The sequence below is a fragment of the Oncorhynchus keta genome, chromosome 26 (genome assembly GCF_023373465.1).
Source record: "Oncorhynchus keta strain PuntledgeMale-10-30-2019 chromosome 26, Oket_V2, whole genome shotgun sequence".
NCBI lineage: Eukaryota > Metazoa > Chordata > Actinopteri > Salmoniformes > Salmonidae > Oncorhynchus > Oncorhynchus keta.
In genome coordinates this window covers 18,625,532-18,652,623 of record NC_068446.1, presented here as the reverse complement: position 1 = coordinate 18,652,623, position 27,092 = coordinate 18,625,532, and the positions used below count along the sequence as shown (strand labels likewise).

General features: G+C 44.5%; 1 protein-coding gene across 1 annotated transcript; it reads left to right on the top strand.

The window, feature by feature from the left end:
* pdgfra (platelet-derived growth factor receptor, alpha polypeptide) lies at positions 1 to 22,224 on the top strand. Its single transcript, XM_052480302.1, has 28 exons — positions 1 to 269; positions 3,889 to 3,967; positions 4,321 to 4,605; positions 4,722 to 4,985; positions 5,589 to 5,719; positions 6,982 to 7,144; positions 7,664 to 7,856; positions 7,945 to 8,060; positions 8,322 to 8,621; positions 8,716 to 9,116; positions 9,237 to 9,405; positions 9,533 to 9,722; positions 9,940 to 10,055; positions 10,604 to 10,730; positions 11,046 to 11,242; positions 11,989 to 12,083; positions 12,293 to 12,425; positions 12,852 to 12,956; positions 13,397 to 13,507; positions 13,788 to 13,941; positions 15,757 to 15,914; positions 16,285 to 16,400; positions 17,128 to 17,250; positions 17,431 to 17,542; positions 17,697 to 17,796; positions 18,012 to 18,117; positions 19,599 to 19,834; positions 20,063 to 22,224. Exons 2-28 carry the CDS (start codon positions 3,910 to 3,912, stop codon positions 20,202 to 20,204), a joined length of 4,401 nt encoding a protein of 1,466 aa, XP_052336262.1. The 5' UTR covers positions 1 to 269; positions 3,889 to 3,909; the 3' UTR covers positions 20,205 to 22,224.
* Positions 22,225 to 27,092: the final 4,868 nt, after the last annotated feature.

Sequence of the window (27,092 nt, the reverse complement as noted above, 5' to 3'; positions counted from 1 at the left end):
TTTTTTTTGGGAAGGATGGACTGTAACGTTGAATCAATTACAGGTCGCTGTAGCTCAAGCGCATTTGTGAGCGCGGTCGTGGACGCAGACGGAGGGGTGCACATATGCTAGCTCTCAGAGTGAAGGACCGTGGCCATAGGATTACTACTACTACACTTGAGGAGAGGAGCCTTCACTGAGAGGAGCCTTCACAGGAGTGATTTTTATGCTCCTGATTGAATTCTACTGGGATTTATCATCGAGACGCAAAATCCAAGGGAATTTAAAAGGTTCGTATTTTAGACAAATTAGCTAATCTTTTTCAATTTTGCAAACTTAAATTTTCTCAAGAATCCTATTAATTGAGATCATTTTTATCTGACCATTTTTTAAAAAGTTACTAAACCACTTTTAGGCCAGTTGAATATGTCATTTGTGAAAATTCACAAAATAGCCTAGCTTTTTATTATGGCACAACATTGTGATTTTTTCCCCTGATAAGAAATTATTCATCAGACCGGATCCATCCATCACACTTTGGGGGCTTTTTATTATCCTAATTTCGCTACGAGGAAACATTTCACAAAACGTGTTTAAACTTTGAAGATGCATTAGCTTGCAGGCTATGTGTTACTTCTTTCTGCATTGAACGGGATTCACTTTTCCATGCAACATATGGTCTCACCCCGGGATGCCGAGCGGAGAAATGTTGCTACCTCGACTGGATATAAGCGCTCGATTTCGGCCTTACTGCTGGAGGTGTCACCTCGAGAACTGAGCCTCCATTGTGGGATAGCGCTGCCTTGCCCTCTCATCTAATGGGAAACACATTGGAAATTGGATTTCAAGTTATTTTCGTTTCTGCGCTTGGAATGTGTGGAATTAAATGGAATAATGTGCATTGGGATTTGCTTTCTGAGATGGGAAACAGGCTGTAGCCGATCGGATTTGAAGTTAGACACAAGAGTCATTTTGAGACCCACGACAAAAAAAAGTAGGGTAAGGGGGACCCCATTCCTGGTTGGATGTAATTTCAGTGCGCCAGACAACAAAATGCAAAAAGCCTACACGCATATTGTCACCAAGAAAAGTATTAATAATTAGATCACAATTGAATGATGCACTATATTTCTTAAGATTTAAATAATTGAGTTGAGCGCTGCACGAAAGTCAAATTTCGAACAGATAGAACAGTTAAAGTTTTTCATCAGTGAAACTCACTGCCTTGCTTGCCTCAATGACCCTCTTCATTTCGAAATGCTATCTTTATAAATCTCTCTGCTATATTCCCATGGAAATCAATTCTGCACACGTGGGATTGCATTTAACAGTTTAAGTGTCTGTGGAGGACAGTGAGCTGAACATCCCTCCCCCAGCTGTTGCTCCAAAGTGTCAAGCCCAGAACGGCGCGTTTGGTAGGCTGCACATTTGTTGGGACTGTACTGTTGGGTGGGGGCGAGGAAAATAGGGGAGAGGAGAACCAGCGGACAAGCGATACATTTGCACAACAGGCTGGATAGGAAATGTCCGGCACCAACGATGTGCGCAAAAGTGTCGAAGTATATTAGTCAGGATTCTCACGCTAATGTTTGTCTTACAGACTTCTCTTCAGGGAGGGCTCTTAATTACAGGCTCTCTAACCCTGGGTTTGATTTTCCAGTCATAATTAGCCAGCCCGGGATGAAACAGAGCGGATTCGCACAAACAACTCTCTTACAGTCAAAGTAGCAGCAAACTGTTATAAGACAAAAGGGATTTTGATAATGGATACAAAAATAATGTAGACTACTTTAATCGCCCCAATGGGAGAATAGAACAATTAGTAGATCATTTAAAATAATTATCCTATAGTCACAAATATGTTTAAAACAAAGAATAGATTAGAGTAAAACTGGTAGACTGCATTCATGTTTCCAATGTTTTCAGCGTTGAGCGCGCGCCTCTGCTTGGAGTTGCGTCTGTCTCTGATCATTTGCTGATGGAATTCAGGGTCCGAAATATCACAGACAGACAGACAGATAACACACAGACCAGGAAAATGTCTGTTGACCAGAACATGACCAAACGGCAAACTAGATTAAACCTAGATTAGTTATTTAACAGCTCAAAAACCTATATTGGTCGAGTTGCTTGGTTTTACAAGCCAACACTGAAAAACATAAAGGTTCTTAAATGGTTCTTCCTCAGCTCTTAAGGTTCCTTGGATAACTCTTGCACGATAAATAACCTTTGAGTTAAGTGTGGGGTTCTTGACGTGGCATCTACAGTTCTTTGGAATTTTAAAATGTTATTTAAATGTACTTAAGCCTGCAGATGTGTCCCTTTCATAGCACACAGACACTTGGCCAGTGTTAGTGTTGATTTGTTAGTGTAACATTCCTAGTGTTGATTCACGAGTTACATTAACACTGTAAAGGGTTAACGTAACATTCAGTGGCGTAAAAGAATACAGAGTTGAACCAAAACCACACGCATCATTATCATATTTCCCAGCATACTATATTGCAGGTTAATTTTTCAAATGGTTTGCTTCAGTATCTATGTTTTTGCATGTACATTGATTGATTTATTAATCTTATTCTACTCAAATATGAATAACATACATTTTTCTAAACGATTCTAATCTGTTACTTGGATTTATTACGCCCGTTACTGAAATGGTTGTTCCAGTTTAGATGTAGTAGTCTATCCAACCCTAGCAGTCATAAAATCAAAAAAGTGAGATATTCCAGTTCTGTCTTGTATTCTAATAGGAATTACACATCTCTTTGCAAGGCATCATGATGTAACATGCAGGCCTGATGCAGCCTCTAAACTAAGAGCTTTAGACTACTGTGTTAGGGCAAAACTAGGCCCTCTAAAGAAGGCCTTATGAATATTAATTATCTTAACTATTACAATTGTAATGATAACATAGTCACTTAGGATCTCAATTCGTAAAATCCACAGTACTGAACATGAATGAATTCAACAACCATGTCTCTGTCACTAGCAAACACATTCATGGGTGGTACTGGTAACTCTAAAATTCACTTGAAAGGCTAGGGTGCTAGATTAGGCAGGTAAATCAATCAAATTGAAAATAGAGAAGGCCAGATTTAAACATTTCAAAGCAATAAGAAGAGAAGGAGCACACCATTTCTGTAGTTCTATATAGCCTAATGCACATCCAACTCATGTTGCTGCTACTAATGTGCATTGTATGGAGAAGACAAATACAGTTTGCAAGTTTGTAGCCTACCTAGCCACAGAAATATAATATTCCTTTTGAGGGGACTAGATGACATGGAACAAAGGAACTTTCCTGCTGGAGAAAGAATTTACAGCCAGAAGTTGCCTGATGCAAGCAAAACATGTACTATGTCGCCCCCTAGCGAATTCAGTGCCTGCATTTATTTTTTAACCTTGGCCTCTAATGCTATTCAACCATATCCAACGTTTTATGAAACATCTCCCAAGAACAAACCAGCGTAACCAGCGACTCATTGTGCCCTTTACAAGACCTGGCATTCCACAGTTACAACTGGAGAAAGGAGAAGGACAGCCAGTCTAAATGCTGTGCTGGAGCAATAAAAGTCCACCCATTGATTTGAATTGAGCAAATTGCAATGTTTTCCAAAAAGACATAGGTATCTTCTACCAGTATATATATATATGTATATATGCCATTTAGCAGACGCTTTTATCCAAAGCGACTTACAGTCATGTGTGCATACATTCTACGTATGGGTGGTCCCGGGAATCGAACCCACTACCCTGGCGTTACAAGCGCCATGCTCTACCAACTGAGCTACAGAAGGACCACATACCATGAGTCAAATGTATTTTCTCTTCGCTTAGGCTGATAGTTTTGTTTTTGCAACATCTGGTGGAACCATGTTTGACCTGCCTGTGTTTCTACTCTTCCAGCTGAATGAACCATCCGTGACCATGGATGAAATGAAGACATGTCTCATCATTGGGGTGGTCTTGTTTGGATTGTTATCGGGTAAGAGGCTCATTTAAATAAGTCAAAAACTTTCTATCACCTGGGGGTGTATTCATTAAAACATTTACTCCAAAAGGAAAATGTTTTGCAACGAAAACTAGAGTTTATATTGGACATATTCGGGTAGATCCCTCCTCATTTTGTTTTCCGTTTGATCTGTATGGTTCTTAAACAGTAAATGGTTTCTGTTCCAAGATGTAATGGATACACCTCTGGGTGTGTTCATTAGTCAGATTCCGTTGCGAAACAAAACAATCTGCCTTTTAGTTTGAGTTTTATCACTGTTCAAAACCTGTATGTTTTTGTATTGATTACCCTATGGACGCTCAGTGAACTGTTGCGCTTTCCTTTAGTTACCTGCGGACTGACGCCACCGACCATTGTGTCAACTGAAGATGAGTTTGTTCTCGAGCCACTCTCCGTCTTCAACATCAGCTGCACTAGTAAAAGGAACGTTGCTTGGGTCGAGCCCTTACCGGTCGACACATTCGTTTTGCCTGGCTATTACACGGCCACGCTCTTCATCTACAACGCTTCCGTGACACACACCGGATATTACATCTGCAAATACCAAGACGAAGAGGGCGATGAAGAGGATGATGAAGACAATGAGGCAGTCATATACGTTTTTGTCCCAGGTAAAATTTGGTGGAAATGGTTGTCATTTCCATGCACCATCACTTTATTCCATTCTATTCTAATTCCCATAGATTGCAGTTTTTTTGACCGAACAAACTTGTTTTGCCTTGTGCAGATCCCAAGGTTCCGTTCGTGCCCGAGGAGCCAGGTAGCATGGTAGTTCTAGTCTATCCTGGTGAAACCATCATCCCATGCAGGGTGTCAGACCCTCGATCCCCGGTGGTCCTAAAGAGTGCTCCCAGTGGAGTAGAGGTGGACGCTGCTTATGACAACAAGATCGGCTTCATTGGCAACCTGGACGCTGGACTCTACGTCTGTGAGACCATCGTGAACGGCGTGGCAACGACCAGTGACATCTACACCGTGAAGGACAACAAACGTACGTCCAGATGTGGATGATTTGGCTGCGCTGCTTAGTTTTCATATCACATTGGTTGTAATGTAGACATGGCTATAAGCCGCTTTGGATAAAAACATATACTTTATTATTTAAAAAACTGTCTTTGTTTGAGAGAGAGAGAGAGAGAGAGAGAGAGAGAGAGAGAGAGAGAGAGAGAGAGAGAGAGAGAGAGAGAGAGAGAGAGAGAGAGAGAGAGAGAGAGAGAGAGAGAGAGAGAGAGAGAGAGAGAGAGAGAGAGAGAGAGAGAGAGAGAGAGAGAGAGAGAGAGAGAGAGAGAGAGAGAGAGAGAGAGAGAGAGAGAGAGAGAGAGAGAGAGAGAGAGAGAGAGGCAGTGGATTCATGAACCGAGAGAGATCTGACTGCATTGAATAAATGACATCATGTCATTAGTACCAGGGGAGATGACTTCACATGGTTGTTGTCAGACGGAGAGAGTGTGATTGGCATCAGCCTGCAGTGAACTCTGAGAGGGGGATGACCTCATGGCTGTCAGGGGGAGCAGTTGACCATGCAGGGACCTGTAGATGACCATATTGTCCCTGTTGACTGTATTGTTCCTCCCTCCCGTGGTGGTCTGTACAGTGATGGACGACTTCCATGTGGAGGTGAAGGCCAGCGAGGAGGCAGTGAGACTGGGGGAACCCTTCAACATCACCTGTGTGGCACCTCCAGGACTGCCCTACCAGCAGCAGTGGATTCACCCCATGAAACAGGCAAGGGCCTTATCCCTCTCTCCGTCTCACTCTGTCTCTCTGTCTGTCGGTGTTTGTCACTCCTCCCACACCCTCCGTCTTTCCTCTACTTCCTCTCCCGTGTTGGCCTCCTCTCTTGCCTCCCTTTTAATAATATCTATATCTCCTCGTCGTCCGTTCTCCATAGCCCACTTCTCTTCCCTCCTTAGTATGTCTCCTTCTGTCTCTCGATCCAGCTCTCCTTCTCTCTTTCCATCCTTTATCCCTCTTGGTGTCACTACGTCTGATTCATCTCCCCAGTCTTCTTGTAGTGATGAATGGCTTGGGCTCAGGCACAGTGTGGGTCTGCGTAACATAACTCTGAGGATGGATGGGCCTTAGTTGTTAAAGGTTTGTGTCACTAAGTACAGCTGTATCTCAGCGCCGTGTCCATTGCCAGGGCTGGAGCCAAATAGTGCATCATGGTACTATAACCCCAGTGAGACAGTTGTTTGTTCAAAAACAGGGCAAATGGGTAGAAGCAAGAAGGAAGTTCAAAGGAGAGGGGAAACAGTGAATCACGTGACCTCTGTGACCTCTGGATGTGTAGAGCAGATATGCGGCCCCACCTCCTCGTAACCCCAGTGAACGTAGGATGTGTGTGAATGTGTTTGAGCATTGAGTGTGTGTTAGGTCAATGGCATGTTTATATGAGGTAATGAGAGAGTGTGTCCATTCGTGTGTATAGTCGTGCGTCATTCAGTTCATTTAAGTTTGTGTGCCAGTGTGTGTGATAGTAGTATGGGGTAGTGGGATAGAGACTTTGTCTGAAGTGTCTATGTTGATTAAAATGTACGTTGTGTCACCCTGGTCTTTGTGTGCGCTGTTCGGTAATCCCTGCATGGCGTTGTGACAGAGCGTCTGTTTTAGTGGTGGGATCACTCCAAGCCCTTTTCCAGAGACAGTTAAGGTAACTAAGAACTCAGGACTTCTGACTCTTGGCTTTAGTCTCAGTTGCAATTACAGGCTTTTAAAAGCCTTGGGTCCTGATTTATCTCCTGTGGACCAGCACGTGTTTTAACCATCAGCTCACAGACAGACAGAGAGACCTGCTGCTCTGACATACAGATTTAAACACTACACCTGTAAAAAGGCGGAGAAGAGTATAGAGACAAGATATTTTATTTCCTAAAGACGGGGATAGACGGTGTGTGTGTGTGTGTATGCATGTGTGCGTGTGTGTGTGTGTGTGTGTTTGTGTCTACAGTGGTTTTAATCTCCTGTCCTCTTGTTCCTCTATCTAGGCTGTGGATGCAGTCCAGTTGAAGCAGGCTCTGCCTGATAGAGTGGTCTACACCCTCAGTATCCCAGCAGCCTCCTCTCAGGACAGTGGGGTGTATGAGTGCTCTATCACCAACAACTTCAGTGGAGAGATCAGAGCCAACATGGTGGCTGTCACTGTCTTCGGTACGCTTGCTCGTCCTTGTGGCCAATTCAAATTGTTATTGGAAAAATAGGAGAGATGTTTATCGCCAGTCAAAGCATGCATTGTAGACATTTTGTCTTAAGACATTGCCTATCCTTCAAAAACATGTATATTTATTACCAATACCACTTAGTTGTAGATGCATTAAACAGAAGCGACTTGGGATTTTTTTCAAGATGTATTCGAATCCAGCTGATATTTGGTCGGAGTCTTTAAAAGTAGTCTCATTGAATTCACATGAATGCGTAGAGTTAATTCATCAAGCCGGTCAGTGTCAGTATGAGGCGCTAGAGGGAAGGGGTTCTGCAGTCTCCCTACAGTAGAGTCGAGGCACACCTCTGCTTTCATCATCAGCCCCGATGCTTTATGGGATGGCTTCAACAGATGTGTGCCAGACTTTCATTTCTCTTTTTCGGTTTCTCTTGTCCTTCCTTTGGGGTGTCCCCCCTCTATTCCTCTCTCTTTCTTCTACTTCCTCTCTTTTGCACCCCTCTCTGTAGAGGAGAACTCCTTTGTGATGTTGGACCACAGTGGGATTGGAGCGGTGGAGTTTGTCAGTATGATGGAGGAGACAGAGTTCACCATCGGTATTGAAGCCTTCCCTGCTCCTAAAGTCACCTGGCTGAAAGACGGTATCGCCATCACTGAGAACAGCTACTTCCTCACCGAGACCAGACGTCTGGCGGGCAACCAGTAAGATCATAACATTTGTATATAGCAACGCCGGTGTCTGTGTGGTGTGTGCAGCACTGAGCTATGTGGTTCTCTGCCCATCTCTCAGCTATCAGAGCACTCTGACTCTTCGGCAGCCACTAGAGGAGGACAGTGGGAATTACACCGTCGTGGTCCTCAGCAGCGCTCACACTGCCCGGTTCTCCTTCACCCTCAAAGTGAAAGGTGAGAATAACCTCAAGCCAAATGAAAATGCACTTCTACATGTGTGTGAACGTGCATTTATGTTTCTGTGTCTTCAAATGTGTTAGCAACGGAATACGTCTGTGTGTGTGTGTGTGTGTGTGTGTGTGTGTGTGTGTGTGTGTGTGTGTGTGTGTGTGTGTGTGTGTGTGTGTGTGTGTGTGTGTGTGTGTGTGTGTGTGTGTGTGTTATCTCAGTATCGTCCTAAATATGACAATATGTCTGCCTGTGTGTGTCTTCCAGAATCAGGCCCAGTACTGTTCCAGCCAGCCTCAGCGCCAGTGCTGTTCCCCCAGAGAGAGGAGTGGATTGTTCCTCTCCACACCCCCTTCACCCTGACCTGCAGGGGCGAGGCCGAGCTGGCCTGGGACACGCCCGTCTACCTATCAGAGCAGACCGAGGAGGACAACAGCGGCCTGTTCATCACCACGGTTACCGTAGAGAACGCGACAGCAGGGCACACTGGCTTCTACACCTGCTTCTACAAAGGAGGGAACTCCACTGAGGAAGGAGAGGACAGCAGCATCTACATATATGTGCCAGGTATAGGGAAGACAGCACTGTGGTGCTGGATTTACATGTGTGCTAGCAATTTGTATTATAGGAAACTTACCATGCCCTCTTCTCTCTTCCTCAGATCCAGAGGTGCCCTTCGTACCCTCGCTGGTGCCCTTTGGCAACCACGTCCTGAATGGTCATGATGAGATGGAGATTCAGTGTCGCGTGTCAGACCCCGGTGCCAATGTGACCCTGGTCAACGCTGATACCCAGCAGGCCGTGCCCATGGTGGTCTACGACAGCAAGAGGGGTGCCGTGGGCTTCTTCAGCGCAGGAACCTACGTCTGTAAGGCCCTCGTCAATGGAGAGGAGCACCTCAGTGAGGAGTACATCGTCCACGGCTGGGCAGGGGGGTCAGAGCTGCGTGTGGAGCTGAAGGCCCAGAAGACAGCCCTCTTGGTGGGAGACACCATCACTGTCATTTGTGTGGCCCGGGGGTCTGAGATACTGGAAGACCACTGGAAGTACCCTGGAAAACTGGTAAACAAAAGCACATACATAATTATTATTCTCTTATTGGAGAGGAAATTCATTGACTCAATTCATTTGTTTGTTTGATTATAAATGGGTCTAACTTGTGTGTGTCTGTGTGTGTGTCAGGCGGACCGGGGCTTGAAGTCGGTGCGTGAGAATAAGAGGGACCAGGAGATCCAGTACACATTGACTGTCCCCAAGGCCTCAGCCAAAGACAGCGGCATCTATGTCTGCTCCATCACTGACATCATCAGCAACGAGAACCAGACCAAGAAGCTGGCCATCACTGTCTATGGTACGTTTGTGTCACTGTTTATTTACCTAATAACAAGGCAATAATCTTGGTTTATCATCTTGCTATAAGTACCTGTAACCTTTACATAATGTATTAATGGTTCTATCTCCATTCCCTGTCCTGGTAGAGAGGCCATTCGTGTCGCTGCGCCCGGCGTTCAGTTCACAGGAGTCAGCAGATTTGGATGAGGTCAGACAGTTCCAGGCTGACATTGACTCCTTTCCCAGCGCTCAGGTCACATGGCTCAAAGATGGCCTCCCTCTCAACGACGTGGCGGCTGAGATAACCACCAGCCTCCGGCAGGTCAGCGAGACCAGGTGAGAAAGACTGCCACTCAACAACACCTAAATACTCGCACACTACACTCATTGGCTAATACCATGTTCAGGTCAGCAAGATCAAGATCATGGCTATTAATAAAGTCTGGTGTTGTTGTGAGATGTTAGTGGAACGAGTCTCTCGTGACAGACTTAACAGCGTGCTCATGGTTGCCATGATTAGAGTGTAATCATACATGTTGTTTGGACTCTGTAGGTACCAGAGTGTTCTGACCCTGATTCGGGCCAAAGAGGAGGACAGTGGGAACTACACCATCAGAGTGCAGAACGGGAACCAGACCCACAGCCACAACTTCAGCCTGCAGGTCAAAGGTGAGGCAGAGGAATGCTCCAACCACTTAATTTGGATTGACCTTTATTTTACTGACGAACAGGGCTCCCATACTCCCTGACACTCTTTCTTTTACCCACCTCTCTCTCTCGCTCCCCCTCTCTCTGTGTCTGTATGGTGGTCTGACCCCCTGTTCCCTCTCTCTGTGTCTGTATGGTGGTCTGACCCCCTGTTCCCTCTCTCTGTGTCTGTATGGTGGTCTGACCCCCTGTTCCCTCTGTCTGTGTCTGTATGGTGGTCTGACCCCCTGTTCCCTCTGTCTGTGTCTGTATGGTGGTCTGACTCTCTGTGTCTGTATGGTGGTCTGACCCCCTGTTCCCTCTCTCTGTGTCTGTATGGTGGTCTGACCCCCTGTTCCCTCTCTCTGTGTCTGTATGGTGGTCTGACCCCTGTTCCCTCTCTCTGTGTCTGTATGGTGGTCTGACCCCCTGTTCCCTCTCTCTGTGTCTGTATGGTGGTCTGACCCCCTGTTCCCTCTCTCTGTGTCTGTATGGTGGTCTGACCCCCTGTTCCCTCTGTCTTTGTCCAGTGCCTGCAGTCATTGTGGACCTGATGGACCTCCACCATGGCTCAGCCTCAGGCCAGTCTGTAGTGTGTATCGCTGGAGGCATGCCCACTCCTAAGGTGGAGTGGTTCATCTGCAAGAACATCAAACAGTAAGGGCACACTCTCACGACCCTGCCTTCTTCCTCTTTATCTCTCCATTCCATCTCTTTCAGTCCAACAATAGCCCGTTTTCTTTCTTAGAATCCACATACACCTACTGTACATTGTTCACCTCTACCTGGCCACTTCATATGCTACTATGCCCAATGTGACAATGTCATGGTATCATTTGGTCTCATGTCTTTACCCTTCCTTCCTTCCTTCCTTCCTTCCTTCCTTCCTTCCTTCCTTCCTTCCTTCCTTCCTTCCTTCCTTCCTTCCTTCCTTCCTTCCTTCCTTCCTTCCTTCCTTCCTTCCCTGTCCAGCTGTGCCAACGACTCGTCTGAGTGGGTGCCCCTGCCTACCAACAACACAGAGATCACTGTGGAAGCGCACATCGACCAGGACAACCAGCTGGAGAGTCAGGTGATCTTTGGGCATCTGGAGAACACCTTGGCTGTTCGCTGCCTGGCCAGGAACGAGATGGCCACCGTCAGCAGGGAGGTCAAACTGGTGTCACAAGGTGAGACATGCACTCACTAAGTCACACTTACCTCCTCCTTCAGGTGAACAACAAACATGGTTGGCAGAGTGTGGTGAGTCGATTTACAGTATCTTAGATTGCCATTTTGCCTGCGGTATATTTTCGTCCTCCTGTGGTCTCGTCTTTTACTCGCTGGTTTCTTCCTGTAGTTGCTTCTCTTTGTGACACTTGAAATGTGATAGGCGTTGAAGAGGCTTTGCTGGGCTGTCAGTGTTGAGGCAGCTGTCTGGTAAAGCTACTGTATCTGTGGTGGGGCAGCGTGTCCCACACTGTCATTGTGCAGCTGTGTGTTAGCCTGGGAGACTTTTACTGTGAAAAGTGAATCCCCAGTAGTTTAAGCCATTTGGCCCCTCCAGCTGTGCCCCCGTCCCCCACACCCTGCCCATCTCCTTAATCCCTTCAGCACACCGTTTGAGGCCCCACTGGCTTGGCTGATTGGGTGTGAGACTGCATGCTGAACTATACCATTTAAATAGGGTATTTGGATTGCCATGTTGAAGTTCTTCATATTTGACCTCGTTTGATGTTTTTCAATTCATCAAACTAACATTCCCACATTGACTTAACATGGAGAAATCGATGTAAGTCAATATGGGAATGTTAGTTTGATGAATTGAAAAACATCAAATGAGGTCAAATATGAAGAACTTTTGTTCTCTGTGGCATTCTCCATGTTGTGCTCTCCATCTCATGTGTGTGTGTGTGGTGGTTCTCTTCCTGAACAGACCCTCACTCAGAGCTGACTGTAGCTGCTGCTGCCCTGGTGCTGCTGGTCTTTGTCATCATCTCACTCATTGTTCTGGTCATTATCTGGAAACAGGTACAGCAGATGATCAATGCCCCTCACACACAAGCACAAACCCACCCACCCACCCACCCACCCACTCACTCACTCACTCACTCACTCACTCACTCACTCACTCACTCACTCACTCACTCACTCACTCACTCACTCACTCACTCATCTACACTTTAAGTGTCCTAGAGCCTTAGGTACTGATCTGTTTTGCTACGTCCTCTGTCCTCCAGAAGCCTCGCTATGAGATCCGCTGGAGGGTGATAGAGTCAGTGAGCCCTGATGGTCATGAGTACATCTACGTGGACCCCATGCAGCTGCCCTATGACTCCAGATGGGAGTTCTCTCGCGATGGGCTCGTACTGGGTGAGAGCCGGCTGCACTGCTTCCTCTGTGGTCCTGCTGTGGTCATGTTCTGGTCAGAGTGTCACATCACCACGTTCGGGTGGTCAGAGGTTCACAGCACCATGGTCTGATGGTCGTGTTCTGGTCAGGCTGTGGTCTGGATGTCTCCCTCTGGTCTTTGAAGTGAAGATGTGATAAGGCCATCTGGCCTGGCAGACAGGGGTGGCTGGGACGTGCTGCCTAGGGTTTGGGTGGTGACTCACTGATCAAAGGGAATCTCAACCACTGGGGACCTGGGGAAGTCACTGATGAGAGGGCAGAGGCAGACGTGTGTACGTGTGTTTTTGTCTGTCTGTGTGTGTGTGTGTGTGTGTGTGTTTGCTTGCCTGTCTTGGTTTGTGTATTTGTTTACACTCCATGTTAACTGATCGTATGCCATGACCGCAGGACGTATCCTGGGCTCTGGGGCGTTTGGGAAGGTGGTGGAGGGAACTGCATATGGACTCAGCCGCTCCCAGCCCGTCATGAAGGTGGCCGTGAAGATGCTGAAACGTGAGTTGACCACAGACAGCTATACAGAGAGCTATAGAGAGGATCATTAAGGCCTGTGGAGATTGCCTGGAGAGAGCTGTGTCCTTGAGCACCATCAGAGTCACAACAATACCTTTAGGCTCAGACACACCGGTAGCCTTTGCCGGCCGAGAGTACTTAGCACCTCTGAACGGAGTGCCGGCCGTAATTTGTAAACTGAGTGCAAACCGATTCTACACGTAGAATCACATGAAAATGTTATCAGTTAGACGTCCATCAGCGGGTGATCCATAAAACACACACATCTGCACGGCAGATCCACATTCGGTGCGGTGTGTGTGCTCCCTTACGTTGTGATTGATGAAACAATTGCAGGCATTGATGGGTGTTGTTGATGACTTGATTGATTTGTGTGTGATGGACTGATAGTTGTGGTGTGATTGATTTGTTTCTCGTTGCAGCCACGGCCCGCTCCAGTGAGAAACAGGCCCTGATGTCAGAGCTGAAGATTATGACTCACCTGGGCCCTCACCTCAACATCGTCAACCTGCTTGGGGCCTGTACCAAGTCAGGTGACTACACACGCACAAATGAACACACACACATATGAGTATAGACACACGCGCAGACACACACACACACACACACACACACACACACACAGTTTTGATAGCCAAGAAGGGAAGTTGCCATTTCTCTCTGAGCCGATGGTGGATGTGGTATTTTAATAGGATTTTTACGAGTGTAAAAGCTTGCCCTCTCGACGTTGCTTTTAGCCTTTACGAGCCTCTGATAAGACTAGCCAGCAGACTGACGCCTGTGTCTCTATCTCTTTGTTCTGTTCCCATGCAGGCCCCACCTACATCATCACTGAGTACTGCTTCTATGGAGACCTTGTCAACTACCTGCACAAGAACAGAGAAAACTTTGTCAGCGTGCACCCAGAGAAGACCAAGAAAGACCTGGACATCTTTGGCATCAACCCTGCAGACGAGAGCAGCAGGAGGTAAAGAGACATCCCAGCTAGCACATTTGATTCCTTGGAAGTTGTGACAAACTACTTTTTTGGTTTCGCATTGTTTCTGGGAACGAACCCATACGTTTCCTGACTGGTAAAACTGAATGTTTTTTTAAATGTTCTGAGAAAGGAAAGTGAACATTTAGCCAGTTCTGGGAATGTAGATTTTCAAGTTGCAGGGAGGTTCTGAGAACATTTTACTGTGATTCCCTGAAAGTTTTCCAGGGAGATTTTATTAACGTTCTGAGAACGTAAATTAGAGGTTATTTGAAGGTAATTAAATCATGTTCTGAGAACATGTTTCAATAAGAATGAATAGCCTTGCTAGCTTAGGTTAACGGTTTTGAACAGATAAGACACATGGAAATTAATTTGCTTAGGTATTAATCATGGAAACACATAAAAAATGTTCATTGTGGCACGGCGTCAGTGAGATTCAAACCTATGATCTTGTGTGTTTTGTCCATGGAATTAGTCACTGCGCCACTAGGAAGGAGCAAACCGATCCCATTTCAAAGGAAACAAGCACTCATTAAGATTAGGTGTGGCCAATTAGTTGGCGGGCCAACACTCCTGAGCACAGAGGACAGAGAGAGTCTTGTTGACGCTAAGATTAGAATGTCTATGTTTTAAATAACACTCTTAGAATGTTCTTTGAACGTTACTAATGTTTTCTTGTGTTTTTTTTATGGAACATTTTCTTAATGTTCAGAGAACATGACTTTAAATATAATCATGAGGAAACCTGCAGAAAACATTATATTGGGGCGGCAGGGTAGCCGCCCCAATATAACGTTAGAGCGTTGGACTGGTAACCGAAAGGTTGCAAGTTCAAATCCCCGGGCTGACAAGGTACAAATCTGTCGTTCTGCCCCTGAACAGGCAGTTAACCCACTGTTCCTAGGCCGTCATTGAAAATAAGAATTTGTTCTTAACTGACTTGCCTAGTAAAATAAAGGTAAAAAATTGAGTAACTGAAATTCTCACAGAAGAACATTGTTTATTAACATTCTCTGAACAATTTCAGAACATCACTTTAAATAGAACCGTGATGAAACCTGTAGGAAATGTTACGATGAAGTACTGAAATTCCCACTTAAGAAACATATGGTTCTCAGAATGTTATGTGCTAGCTGGGTATCCTGCACCATTCCCAGAAGGTTGTATGCAACTTAATGATAGGACAACCACGCTCTCAACCAAGCTCTAAAAATCATATGGTTCTCAGAACATTGTGTGCTAGCTGGGCTATAGGATCAGCTCCGAAAACATACATAGGAGCTCACACACAGGCCAGGAAACACAGACACACACCCCCACCCCTCTGTCGTGTGTCCCCCTCTTCAGTTGCTCCTCCTTTACCCCACTCAGTCATTCTGTCTCATTGACGCAGCACTTTACTGCACTCACTCAGTAACATAACGTAACCCTACCCCAGGCTTCCTCATGGCTGAGGGGGTTGTCTGGCGTCTTCCACTAATCAAATCTGTGTCTGAAGTGGTACTCGGCTTTCAGGCTAATCACATTACTCTTGTTTGGTACCTGTTAATGGTCTCTGTCCAGCTCCTCTCTGTTTGCTGATCTGTGTTGACGGATGACTCACAATGACCACATTTCAGAGTGTGACCACACCACTATTTAATCTCAACCACCCTGACCATCAACCACACCCTCTATGTAGGGAACCTCACAACATACAGTAAACTGGGCCTTCTTAGAGAACCAATGGCGACTCTAACATGTCTGTTGTTGGTCTCCTCCCGACCTCCCCTTCTCCCTCTCTCCCTCCCTGTCGCCATGCAGCTATGTGATCCTGTCCTTTGAGAGTGGTAAAGGGGACTACATGGACATGAAGCAGGCAGACACCACGCAGTACGTGCCCATGCTGGAGATGAGTGACGCCTCCAAGTACTCCGACATCCAGAGGTCCGAATACAACCACCCGCCATCACAGAAGGGTGGTGAGTACACAGTCTGACTGCCTCCTTCTCTTCCCTTTTGCTCTTCCTCTCTTAATCTAACTCTCCTTGCCCTCTCGCTGTGTGGCTTGGCTGCGTTGGCTGAAGTGCAGGGTTTAAGTCAGTGCTGGTTGTGTTGAGGGGTCCACCCTTCTCAGTATGTAGGCCTGCCTGGGCCGGCCTGTAATCATACAGAGCGGGTAATTGTAGCACACATAATAATGCCTCGTTCTCCCTGCCATTAGGAATAAACAGGTTACAGCAACCAGTTCTATATTTACATGCACATAAACATACAAACACTTTATTCACTCACTCATAGACCGACTGAAGCTAAATGGGTTTGTGTGTCTTGTGTGTTTTCCTGATCCAGATAGTGAGATGGACAACATGCTGTCAGGGGATGGTAACGAGGGCCTCAGCACCACAGACCTGCTCAGCTTCACCTACCAGGTGGCCAGAGGCATGGAGTTCCTATCCTCTAAGAACGTGAGTGACCAAGGGCTGGGAATGATTGTAGATCAGAGGGACTGGTAAACATGATGTTAGTTCAGTGCGGTGGGCTGGGGAGGATGTCATACAATGGAATAGCTACCCAACAGACAGGTGGACGATATCAACTAGAGACACAGAGGTGAGCCTAGGAAACCATATCCATCTTTTAACGGTCTGACTTAGCAACTAAAGAAGGAAGTGGTGGCGACATGATTCCATTGGCTTAGGAGAAGCTGGTGCCACTGGCAAGCTGGTTCTGTCCTCTCTGTTGGTACACAGCAGGGAGTGGGTCGGTTGCCACGTCAACCCTGTACATTTCAGGGGTAACCACGGTAATGATGGCAGGCAGGTTGTGGGCTGCTGTTGTGCTTGATGACAGCTGTGAAAGCCAAGAGGTTGGCTAAATCAGGGGTTGTGTGATAAGCGGCCCTATGAAGGCTGAGCTCACTGCTCAGGAGACAGGCCAGGTCTTTATATAGAACACCCAGTAGGCTGGAATTACACTGAGTACAAAGCAGTTATAAGCTCCTCCTAACAGCCTCCTAGTTATTATCCTTGAATATACTCTGGGCCGGAGTGGTCAGTCAAGGCCGTGTCTTAGGCTGGCTTGTTGACATAAAGCCACCCTGTAAAACACAAGGAGGTAAGAGAGAATAAAAGGAAAGAATGTGTGTTCTGATTGAATTGAGATTAATGAACTGCTGAATTTCTTGCGGTGTAGTGTGTGCATCGGGACCTGGCTGCCAGGAATGTCCTGCTCTCTCAGGGGAAGATAGTGAAGATCTGTGACTTTGGCCTGGCCAGAGACATCATGCACGACAACAACTACGTCTCCAAAGGCAGCGTGAGTTTTCCTCTAGGACGATACTGGCTGTTTGTGTACCCTGATGAACTTAGACGTGTATCTGTGAAGGTGGTTTGTCCCCTGCTTGTTCATGTTATCACTCCATTATGGTCCACTATTGTAGTGTCCGTTATACGCGTGCTGTGTGTTTGATCCATCTGCGCTCTGCGTTGACCACAGACCTTCCTGCCAGTGAAGTGGATGGCTCCGGAGAGTATCTTTGACAACATGTACACCACCCTCAGTGACGTCTGGTCCTACGGCATCCTCCTCTGGGAGATCTTCTCTCTAGGTGAAACTCTGCTGACCCCTGACCTTTTTCAGTGACACATTAACAACAGCGTGTTAGGGAGACGGCTGACTCCAGATCAGTGTGTAGATACAGTGTGTTTGACAGTGGTACGGGTGTTTGCTGGTGTACTGATGGCAGTGTGTTTGTGTTAAAGGTGGCACCCCATACCCAGGGATGGTAGTGGACTCCAGCTTCTACAACAAGATCAAGAGTGGCTACAGAATGGCCAAACCTGAGCATGCCCCCACTGATGTGTATGTACATATATTTTTATATATAATAATTACATGTTGTGTTGTGTACATTATTATGCCAAAACACTATTTGAAACCACTACGGAAGGTTATGTACTACTGCTGTAAAAGTCGAACGCACAGTACTAAACTGTGATGTACAATGCCATGGCTGTTCCTCCCTGCACTGTTTGTCCTGTTCTATCTGTTCAACTAGTGTGTTTTACCTCCTTCAGGTATGAGATGATGATGAAGTGTTGGAATAGTGAGCCTGAGAAGAGGCCTTCCTTCTTCAGCCTGAGTGAGAGCGTGGCCTCACTGCTGCCTTCCGGCTACAAGAGGGTGGGTGTCTCTACTGTATGACCTCTGACCTAACGGCCTCTGACAGGGTTCCTCACACCTGCTTTCTAATCTCCCTCTCCTTTTCATTTCTGACCCTGACCGATGACGTTTGCACCTACTCTTCACTCCTATAATTTATTTTCCTTTCTATCAGTCTCATCCCTCTTTTACCTTACCTGATCGATCCTATTTTTCACCAGTAGCGGAGTAAGTGTGTCAACCATCCTCTTTCTCCTCCCCCTAGCATTGGGTCATGTTATAGTTCTACATTACTAATAAAGTGTAGAAGTTAATCTAAAGCCAGGCTCACAAACTCCAACCACTTCCCCCCAACTCTGCCAGTTGAGTGTGTTTCTGTGGGCTCTGCCAGTTGAGTGTGTTTCTGTGGGCTCTGCCAGTTGAGTGTGTTTCTGTGGGCTCTGCCAGTTGAGTGTGTTTCTGTGGGATCTGCCAGTTGAGTGTGTTTCTGTGGGCTCTGCCAGTTGAGTGTGTTTCTGTGGGATCTGCCAGTTGAGTGTGTTTCTGTGGGATCTGCCAGTTGAGTGTGTTTCTCTGGGATCTGCCAGTTGAGTGTGTTTCTGTGGGATCTGCCAGTTGAGTGTGTTTCTGTGGGCTCTGCCTGTTGAGTGTGTTTCTGTGGGCTCTGCCAGTTGAGTGTGTTTCTGTGGGCTCTGACAGTTGTGTGTTTCTGTGGGCTCTGCCTGTTGAGTGTGTTTCTGTGGGTTCTGCAGTCGAGTGTGTTTCTGAGTGTTTTTCTGTGGGCTCTGCCTGTTGAGTGTGTTTCTGTGGGCTCTGACAGTTGTGTTTTTCTGTGGGCGCTGTGCATTTCCGCTGTGTTAAAGCCCAGCCCTGGCGGTGATTAGAATGCTAATGCTCCAGCTGGCGGTCAGTGGCCAGCCCCAACCACTGTAGTGACGCAGCAACAGCAGCCCCAGCTCCTAGGTCTCGCCTCCGTCCACCGGCTCGGCTAACCGTAACGAGCCAATTAAACAGCACGCCACACATGGCACATCAAACCTCCTCCTCTCCCCACTACTCTACTTTAATGGCCCAGGAGAGTGTGGCCCATTTTAGCACCTCGGATTGGGGTTGGCTGGGCTAGGGTGGGGTGGGAAATGTGGTTCACTGTATGGGTCTCACCACCAGGCTAACAGACGGACTGAGTGAGAACAGACATACCAATGACAGCTGGTTGAACTGGTTCACGCGTTATATCAGTTTTGGGATTCATCAGATTTCTGAGTTTTGTGATTTCTGAAGCCGATGCAGCTGTTTTGGATGTACTGTATGGGAGTTACCAGAGCACTAAATAACTCTGACTAGTACAGGCCAAAAGTATTGCCTTTATATGCACAGTGCTCTTGGCTTTAGAAACAGCTAGCCGTATAGCAACGTTTTCTGCACGGTACTGTAGGCATTCTGCTCCAATGCCACTAGATAGGTTGATGTTCATTGTGCCCTCTCTTTCTCTGATTGTGCAGTGTTTCGAGAGGGTGAACCATGAGTTCCTGAAGAGTGACCACCCGGCAGTGACCAGGGTCCAGGTGGAGAATGACGACACCTACGTTGGGATCACCTATAAGAACCAGGGCAAGTCGAAAGACAGGGAGAGTGGCTTTGACGAGCAGCGCCTCAGCTCTGACAGTGGTTACATCATCCCCCTTCCTGACCTGGACCCCCTGTCTGATGACGAGTACTGCAAGAGGAATCGCCACAGGTAGGCTACCACCTCAGTGTCAGACATGTCTATCTTCATTTCAGACCCTTACAAGTGGTACAGATTGATAACACTGTTTTACACCAAAACATGTGCTAGTCCTGTCTCGCAAATCCAGGAAGTGAGATGCCCGTCTTATTTAACTCATGGTCACTCCTGTATACTATACTCCATCTACTCCCATTAGCTGTTTAGTAACACTAACCTGCTCCTCTCTGTCCTGTGTAGCTCTCAGACGTCTGAGGAGAGTGCCATAGAGTCGGGCTCCAGCTCCACGCTGGCCAAGAGAGAAGGAGAGACCCTGGAGGACATCACCCTATTGGATGAGATGTGTCTGGACTCAGAGCTGGTGGAGGACAGCTTTCTGTGAGAGGCCTGGAGAAACCTAAAGCCTGCCAAAGAGAGGGGGATATTGGTGGGAAAGACACCTGAACATAGACCCTTAAACCACCCACTCGTCCTCGCCACCCCCTATCTCAAACCCACCTCATCCCACGCCCCACACACCTTTCAGTCCTCTTAGGAGGACAGAGAAAAACCACTTCACTTCTTGGATGAGTCTGTGGCCAGATCATGGTATGCCTTCTGTTCCCTCCTCAGAAAGCGCCCCCTGTGGGGCTGGAGGGACGTGCATAGATAGATGGATAGATGGGACACTGAGGACTCGCCACTATCATGTGGTTACTGAGTCTCTATAGAAGGTCAGTTTTGGATGGGACGAAGTGCACATGAGGAGAACATGGAGGAAGATAGATTTTTATCGAAATGTATAGAACCTTATTGTAATGGGCATTCCGAACAGCAACATAAGCAAGGATGGATGGAGGGATCAGAATGGATCAGGCGTGAAAATCAAAGAGCCAGAATGAACAGCAATTTATCTCAGCCATGCAGAACCACTACAGACAGACCCACTATTTAAACCACATCACACCAGTGCCAGCAAACAGACCAGTACGAGGCCAGCTACACAACAGACAGCTTTACTTCACAACTCACCTACCTGCAGCATATGATCTATAACTCCAATGTATCTGATGCTGGCACAATCAGTAGTAATACTTTGATTAAAAAGCACAACATCTGGACTATGTATATGTTTTTATATGCAATTATATGGCATATGTTGTCAATAGCTAAATAAGTGCAGCAGGTCAACAACAAAAAATGTAAACTTCTTATCACGCATATATATATATATAAATATGTATATTTTTTAATACTGCGTCGAGGAAGGTGATGATATGGGTTTTAAATTAAGAATTACAACTAACTTCCAAAACTAGACTCCATAGTACATAAACCATTACATTATGTAAATTATGAAATGGGAATTTGTTTATTCAAATTGTAAAATGAACTCATGCTAAGTATGAGTGACATTGAACCTGGACCAAAGTACATTTATGTGCATTAGTACAGCATGCAATAATATGTGTTGTTTTCAAGCTTTTGAGCTTATGCCATTGTAATAATAGTAATGAATTGATGTTAATAATAAACACAGAGCGTTATTCACTGCAGATAAAGGAAGGGAACAAGTGAGAAAAGCACCATAGTCATCTGATTTGACAGTTGGACAGATCTCATGCTTCTCAAAGCCAAGGAGCTGGTACATCTTCCCAATCAGAGAGGACGTTATGCATGCGTTGTTCTGATTGGTAGAAGTGATTTAGCTGATGTCGTATGTACAGCCATTTTGCTGTCCTGTACAGAGACAGAAGTACAGGTGTTGTACCAATGTTAAATACACTCGTTTTCTACACATAACGTGATGTCAGCAACATACATCACTATGTGTACGTGTTGTCAGCAACATACATCACTATGTGTACGTGTTGTCAGCAACATACATCACTATGTGTACGTGTTGTCAGCAACATACATCACTATGTGTACGTGTTGTCAGCAACATACATCATTAGTGTACGTGAAGTCAGCAACATACATCATTAGTGTACGTGAAGTCAGCAACATACATCATTATGTGTACGTTTTAATGTTCAGTCCTGCAGTATTTCCTACCAGCTGTCCCAACTGCTTTCGTCTGTCTCTACCGTCGACTGTGATGTTCTCTGTGATCACATTAAAACTGTAGCACTTTTTTTGTATTTTCCTTGTATTTGATGTGTGAAATGATTGGACTTTTTTTTTGTTGAGAGAAGGGCTTGGTTTGGCTCTGGAAGGTTTCCTCTCTATGGCAACAGCGTTGTGAATGTAGAGTGGAAGAAGTGGTGGGGAAGAGACGTTATGAAGTATAATCCACGGTACAGTATCTATAATTATAGGTAGTTATCACCAATACCCGGAAGTTATCCTCATGTTTCAATGTTTCATTATGCATTATGTACATTCAGATGATTTATATTTCAATAAATGATTTAATAGTGTCTCTTGTTTGAAAATCTGTTTCCCTTTCTTTCTTTCTTTCTTTCTTTCTTTCTTTCTTTCTTTCTTTCTTTCTTTCTTTCTTTCTTTCTTTCTTTCTTTCTTTCTTTCTTTCTTTGTGTGTGTGTTTTAAAAACTGGTCAAACTAAACAATATCTTTTTATAGAGGCAGTTTATAATTATGGTTTGGTAGGTAAGATAAGGGGTCAAGGGTTAGTTTGCCAGGCTGACGTCATTTCCGATTTTCTAAAGGCTTGCCACTTGTTGTGCTTGTTCTTTCTAACTCAGAAACTGATAAGTGGTCAAGTGGTCGAGGAGAGGGTCAATTCGTTAGTAGGTGGAGGAGTATGCTTGCCTCATTACCTACTATGAGAGAGGATGCACAAGAGTACAGTGGGGCAAAAAAGTATTTAGTCAGCCACCAATTGTGCAAGTTCTCCCACTTAAAAAGATGAGAGAGGCCTGTAATTTTCATCATAGGTACACTTCTACTATGACAGACAAAATGAGAAAAAAAATCCAGAAAATCACATTGTAAATTACAGGCCTCTCTCATCTTTTTAAGTGGGAGAACTTGCACAATTGGTGGCTGACTAAATACTTTTTTGCCCCACTATGTTGTTTTCTCGATTGGAGAAAGCATGCACACATTTAAAAACAGTACGCTACTTATCCTTTTATCTATAAAATGTCTTGCACGACCTGCTACATTTGTTTTTATCACTTTACACATTTCATTGGGATTCCACCCCAGTAAACGTAATTTTCCTAATGATGCACGACTGGAAGAGTCTCATTTCATACAAACACATTTGTCTCCACGTTTCCTCTCCTTGCCTCCTATACAAAGACAAACTATAGACTACTAGGGCTACACAACACAACAACCAACACACAATTCTGGTGCAACTGACATTGATGATTAATTAGCCCTGTAGTGTTGTCGTCTCCACCCCATAATAAACCCCCATGACGCAATTTCATAAACAGAATACCTACACTGAATGCAGTCTCAGAGAAGGCTACTAATAATATATAATAATAATATATGCCATTTAGCAGACGCTTTTATCCAAAGCGACTTACAGTCATGTGTGCATACATTCTACGTATGGGTGGTCCCGGGGATCGAACCCACTACCCTGGCGTTACAAGCGCCATGCTCTACCAACTGAGCCACAGAAGGACTACTAGGTTGCATGATAATCCCAGCATAGAGTTCAGGGATAAAATCCATAGTTATAGTCATGCAGATGATGTATAGTCATAAATGCATGATTTGTGGGAGAAAAATGTTGTGTCATTTCTTATATTTTTTTATATAGTTTTTTTAATCAAAATAATATTTCCAACAATCGGTATTAATCACCAAAGTTTTTTTTCATAACTAACCAAATATATTCCAATGGGAGCAAATGAATCATAGTGGGCAGAACAAGCGAAGAGTTGGGCAGAGCCAAGCACCAGCTAGTGAGATCCTATTGGCGCATTCTAATTTATATTTGCATTTCTTTGATGTGCATGTGTGCATTAACTCAACTCTTTGCACTCCTAAACAACACACTTAAAAAAAAAAAACTTTCCTAAAGGGTAAAGTCTACAAAACGTAGTCCACTCTGTTCGTAACATATTCTAGTTTTGGGAACAGAAAACTGTATTGAGATCAAATATTCAATCGTTGAGACAATTTGCAGAATGTAGGCCAAAATCCGTCTATCCCCATCTTCTCCCACTGCCGGCCACTGGGCTTCCTCACATCACCATATTTGGTGGTGAGTGGAAATGCCAACCAGGTGGCTTCAGATTTATACATCCGGTAAAACATCTGGCTTATTGTTCTATCTATGTTAATACTATATGGAATGTGTGAATGTCAAGTAACTCCACCAGAGGGAGATATTCCATAAGTCATTCTTACATACAGAAAGCATCTCCAGTTTTATGCTTGAGAACCAGCGGTCTCATTTAAAAATATGTTTTTAAATTAACTGTCAGTGAATGGTCAGTTCTTGGAAAGGAGAAACCTAATTCAGAAAATGGATGTTGTGTGTCTGATGTGTGTGTGTGGTATATATTGTTTTGGCCACCCCCCTCCCCCAGGCAGTTGCATCGAAACTCTAAGCACATTTTCAACTGACTAAGTACAACACATAAAATCATCAAATGTAAGGGGTCAAGGGTTAGAGTTTTGATGCAACTGCCTTTTTGATGATCTGTTTAGGGTTTTGTACTAAGTGTTTGGAAAATGAAACACATACTTATGAAAATTGCACCAAAGCGATACCATGTTTTTTTATTGCTCCAAGCAAATCAGCTTTTTCACCAAACTTAATCCGTGTTTCATCTAGACATACATGTTTCAATTTACAATACATGTTTATATAAAGTCATTGTTAATCACAATGCATTGCTCACATTCTTTTTTGATATGATTGTCTTCCCACTTGTTAAAATACATTTTACTATTACTTAAAGATGCACTATGCAGAAATCGCTCCGCCATTTCCTGGTTGCAAAAATTTGAATAGCAAGTATCGTGAAGAGAATCCGTGTAGAATCTAAACCCGCTGTGAAATATATTTTCTATTACCAAAAATATTGTATTTTTAGCTGTTTGTAGCCGGTTTACAAAACCAAAAGTAATAGACAAACGTAAACATGGAAAACATAGAAATAGCACATATATAAACAGATCTACAGCTTCTTAGACTGAGAATGACAGATCTGTAACACATATTTCTACGTGAATTTGGTAAACCTATATATTTTAAATTAGTTTGTCTACTACAGATTTTGAGAACTTCATGACAATGTATGTTTGTAAAGTATAAATATATAAAGTATGGTATTTATTGTAACGGACTATTATGATGATGACTATTATGATTTTACAGTAAATAAAAATACAAATCTGATAGTGACAAGATCAGAGATGTACTGTATGTAACAAATGCATCCCCTATACAGTAAACATTTCTACAAAAATAACTGATGGGGTCTTTTTTCACACAGCGTTATTAAAATTGCATTGGCCAATACAGTAATATATGCCATTTACGTAGCAGGCGCTTTTATCCAGTGACACCAGAGAGTCCACATATTTTCACAGGTTACCCCAGTGGGAAACGAACCCACAATTCCTGTGTGGGGCCAATACAGCACTGTAATACAGTAATATATGCCATTTACGTAGCAGGCGCTTTTATCCAAAGTGACAAGTGAGTGCACATATATTTTCGTATGGGACCACAGTGGGAATCAAACCCACAAACTGTGTGGGCCACACAGGATGACTACAATACATAAGTGTAGTACTGTATTGTGAATATAATTCATGATTACAATACAGGTGGAAGGTGCATGATTGCCATCCCCATGGATGTGCCTTCCTCCTTCAGACCATGGATGAGGACAAATGCTCAAGACAGGCTTGATGTAACCTAGTGCCTACTAAACGTTATGTTTCTTTCTTTCATCCATTTCATTTGTTTCATTTGATTACAGTACATCTATGTGGTAATTATATCTGAACAATACATTTATTTTTTTGCATCAATGATTGTGAAAGATGTCTTCAGGGATCAAACCTTCAATTAATCACACATGGTACCAAAATGATGGAAATGAGATTCTCAAGTCAATTTTGATGCGTAGTGCAAGTGTATTGCCAAATGTTTTTCAAAACCTGTGTAACGTACTGTAATTTGCAGTACTGTAGCATATAGCATATTCAAAGGGCAATTTTTAAAAATGTATCTTGCATTTGTTTACTATTGGATTAACTGGTTGTTAAAATAACTACATTGAGAAGTGTAGGTGATTTAATCAATGTTCTCATGCAGTGATGATTTTAGCATTTCAATCTTGGTGGGGCAAAAAAATATATAATATGGGATGCATGCCAGCAAAGCCACTACACAACACAACACTAAACAATCCATTAATTGCACTATAGCACCACAACACCTGGCTATCAGCAGAGCCTTGTATGGCAGCGAAACAGTTCACTCAGCCTCATTTACTGCCTTTAAGAAAAACATAGCTGATATGGCTGACTTGCTCAAATGTGGTTTCTACTGACAATTGAGATGTACTATAACTATGGCATAAGGGGACGACGAGGGGATAAGAGGCAATCCGTCATTTCGATTAAGACATCAATGAGCGAGCTTGGACGGGCGTAGTTGAAATGTACAGCGACAGAATTCAGAACATGGGCCGTCCTTACAGTGTTCTCCCTGCCCAACAAGTCAGAACCGTAGGATAAAAGGGGGCATATAAGCAGACAATGAAAGCTCTTACAATATTGGATGATTACATTTCTCAAAAACAGGTTATAGGCTACATGTGCACCATCAAGTCAGAACAGTTAGGCAAAACTAAGAGATGAAAATAGACCAAATTATTAGGGTGAGGCACATACCAACAGCTTACTACACAACATACACTTAGTATTACTTTCTTAGCTACAGCATACACATCTCCCTGACATATTACGGAATTTATGCAGCATCATACAAAACAAGTTTGGACTCAGCTTGTTGTGCTGTGTTGACTTGAACGGGAAGGTGGCGCGAGGATCCATTGGGGGAAAATCTTGTCATCAAACTTCAGCTCGTAGTTCTAGAAGAGGCCAGAGTTCCCAATTTTACAATTCCCAGTTGTAGCTCGTTTCCCTGAGTTCCCAGTTGTCTTGAACTCACTAAAGTCAGATTTGGCAGTTCCGAGTCAATAGCTGTTTTGAGCGCCGCACAAATCATGCTTCATTGACAGCATGGCCAATGTTGAACTTTTTAAATTTTAAACTGGGAAAAGAGACCCTTCATCTTAGATTTGAGAGCACACAGCCACTTCACTGAATAGCAGGCTA